General features: G+C 39.1%; 1 protein-coding gene across 1 annotated transcript in view; it reads right to left on the reverse strand.

The window, feature by feature from the left end:
• Positions 1 to 660: 660 nt before the first annotated feature.
• Positions 661 to 1,922, reverse strand: part of bag2 (BCL2 associated athanogene 2) — a 9,028-nt gene continuing 7,766 nt past the window's right edge. Inside the window, exon 3 of the mRNA XM_028820435.2 lies at positions 661 to 1,250. Coding sequence (XP_028676268.1) covers positions 859 to 1,250 — 392 coding nt within the window. The 3' untranslated portion in view covers positions 661 to 858. The remainder of the gene's footprint in view (positions 1,251 to 1,922) is intronic.

Genomic DNA, 1,922 nt, shown 5'->3' on the forward strand with positions numbered 1-1,922 from the left:
TTCATTCCAACCCAATTGCTTAATTAGAAACCAATCCTTGCCAATCTCAGACCGGATTTAATTTTATGGCTTGTTACTCTGTGCAATATAAGGTTCTTATATCATAGATTTTTTTCCTTTCCAATGATATCATCCAAATGATTTGAAGCCTAAAACAGATCATTTTCAGTCTGTCACATTTTTCTGTTAAGTGTTTTATTAAATCCAACAGTGCATGATGAACACACAGATGTAAATCGAAACAAGTGAGATGGTGAAATACTGACTGCTTTGTCTTTTACATCTTATTGCTAATAAGGAGCCATTAAAACAGTGAATGCAGCAGTTTAAGATTGAAATAAGCAATTAAGGGTGGGGAACCTTAGTAAGTCCATCCATCCATCCATTATCCAACCTGCTGAATCTGAACACAGGGTTGCAGGGGTCTGCTGGAGCCAATCCCATCCAACACAGGGCGCAAGGCAGGAACCAATCCTGGGCAGGGCGCCAACCCACCGCAGACCTTAGCAAGTGAGACCACTAAAATAAAGCATCAACAAGTCACTTAAGCAACAAGGGCGTCATCAGCAGTAATTGACTTCTCATTAAAAAACAACACCCTGCAGCCACTGCGGCTCTGCAGGACCAACATTGCCCACCCCTGACCTCTAACTTGTCTGTTAAGTAACCGCTTCATTTATAAAAAGCTGAACGAGAAACAGCCTTTGCAGTATTGCACTTTCTGATACATTAAGACCATCTATTAATTATGTTACTGTTTCCTTAATAGTGGAATGTTTACGTCATGATTGAAGTTTTCCAGCTATGCTCGATTTCCATGAAGCTTGGCTGACTGACACCATCCATATAGATGATGCTCTAGTTGGCACAAAGTTTTTGGGCATCTATCTTATAATTATCTGTGATCCTGATGGTCTTTCCACTGTTTTCAACGTTTCGCATGAGTGTCTCTATCCTCCTCTTGATTTTCTTCTGGTCTTCCAATGCACAACTGATCACTATGGTCTGGAATTTCTGATCAACTGGCCCTGGGGGTGCATCAGAAATGCAGGCGGCATGGAGAGCCTGGAGATGTTTCCTGGCCCCTTCTAAGTTGTCCAGTACTTGACCGACGATCTCATCAATGATTGCTGTTGCTTTGCTCAGGGCATCCTGTTGCTGTGGACTTCTAATCGTTTCCACAGAAATGTTCACAGTTAGGGTCCTGCCTAACAAGCGGCTGGCAGTCAGAGTCAGCTCCTCTCTTTCACCTGGAACAATGAAAGGAAAATATCACCTTGAGATACCACTAAAGGCTTTAAGACAAACAAAGGAGTATGTCATAAACATGTTTTAATTTAATGTGTATGACAAAAGAAGACTATCAAATCTTTTTTGTGAACAGCCATTACTGTGTTCAATTTCGTATCTCAATCATACTGTCCCAAAATATTACGAGCAAGCACAAGAATTCTCAGATCTTATTCTAGCATCGGTATCCCATTAAACAAATGTCATTTGAATGAGAGGACATCTTGTAATGATGATGATAAAATTGCACTATGGGGTTAAAATGCAATTCCAATCCCAAATGTAATTCGAAATCCCAAACCAGAGAGACTAACCTGAGCTGGAAATGGTGGAATCTGCATTTCCGCTTGCTTCTTTTCAGCAAAAAAAGAAACCACTTTATGTTTTGGTCAAAACTTAACTTTTTAGTCTTTCAGCAGAACATATCACAAAAACAAGCTGAAAATAATTCTTCTAGTTATGAAATTGTAGGAAAGAATGTTATGACTTAATTCTACACTCCACATTTCATTTTTCTCTCTGAAATAACCGTTAAATATCTAAGCAGCTAAATGTGTCGTCAGTTAAATTGAACTTTCAATGTTTCAATTTAAAAAATGAAGACCATTCCTTTTTCTAAGCTTGCTACCTTC

The sequence above is a fragment of the Erpetoichthys calabaricus genome, chromosome 15, assembly GCF_900747795.2.
Source record: "Erpetoichthys calabaricus chromosome 15, fErpCal1.3, whole genome shotgun sequence".
NCBI lineage: Eukaryota > Metazoa > Chordata > Cladistia > Polypteriformes > Polypteridae > Erpetoichthys > Erpetoichthys calabaricus.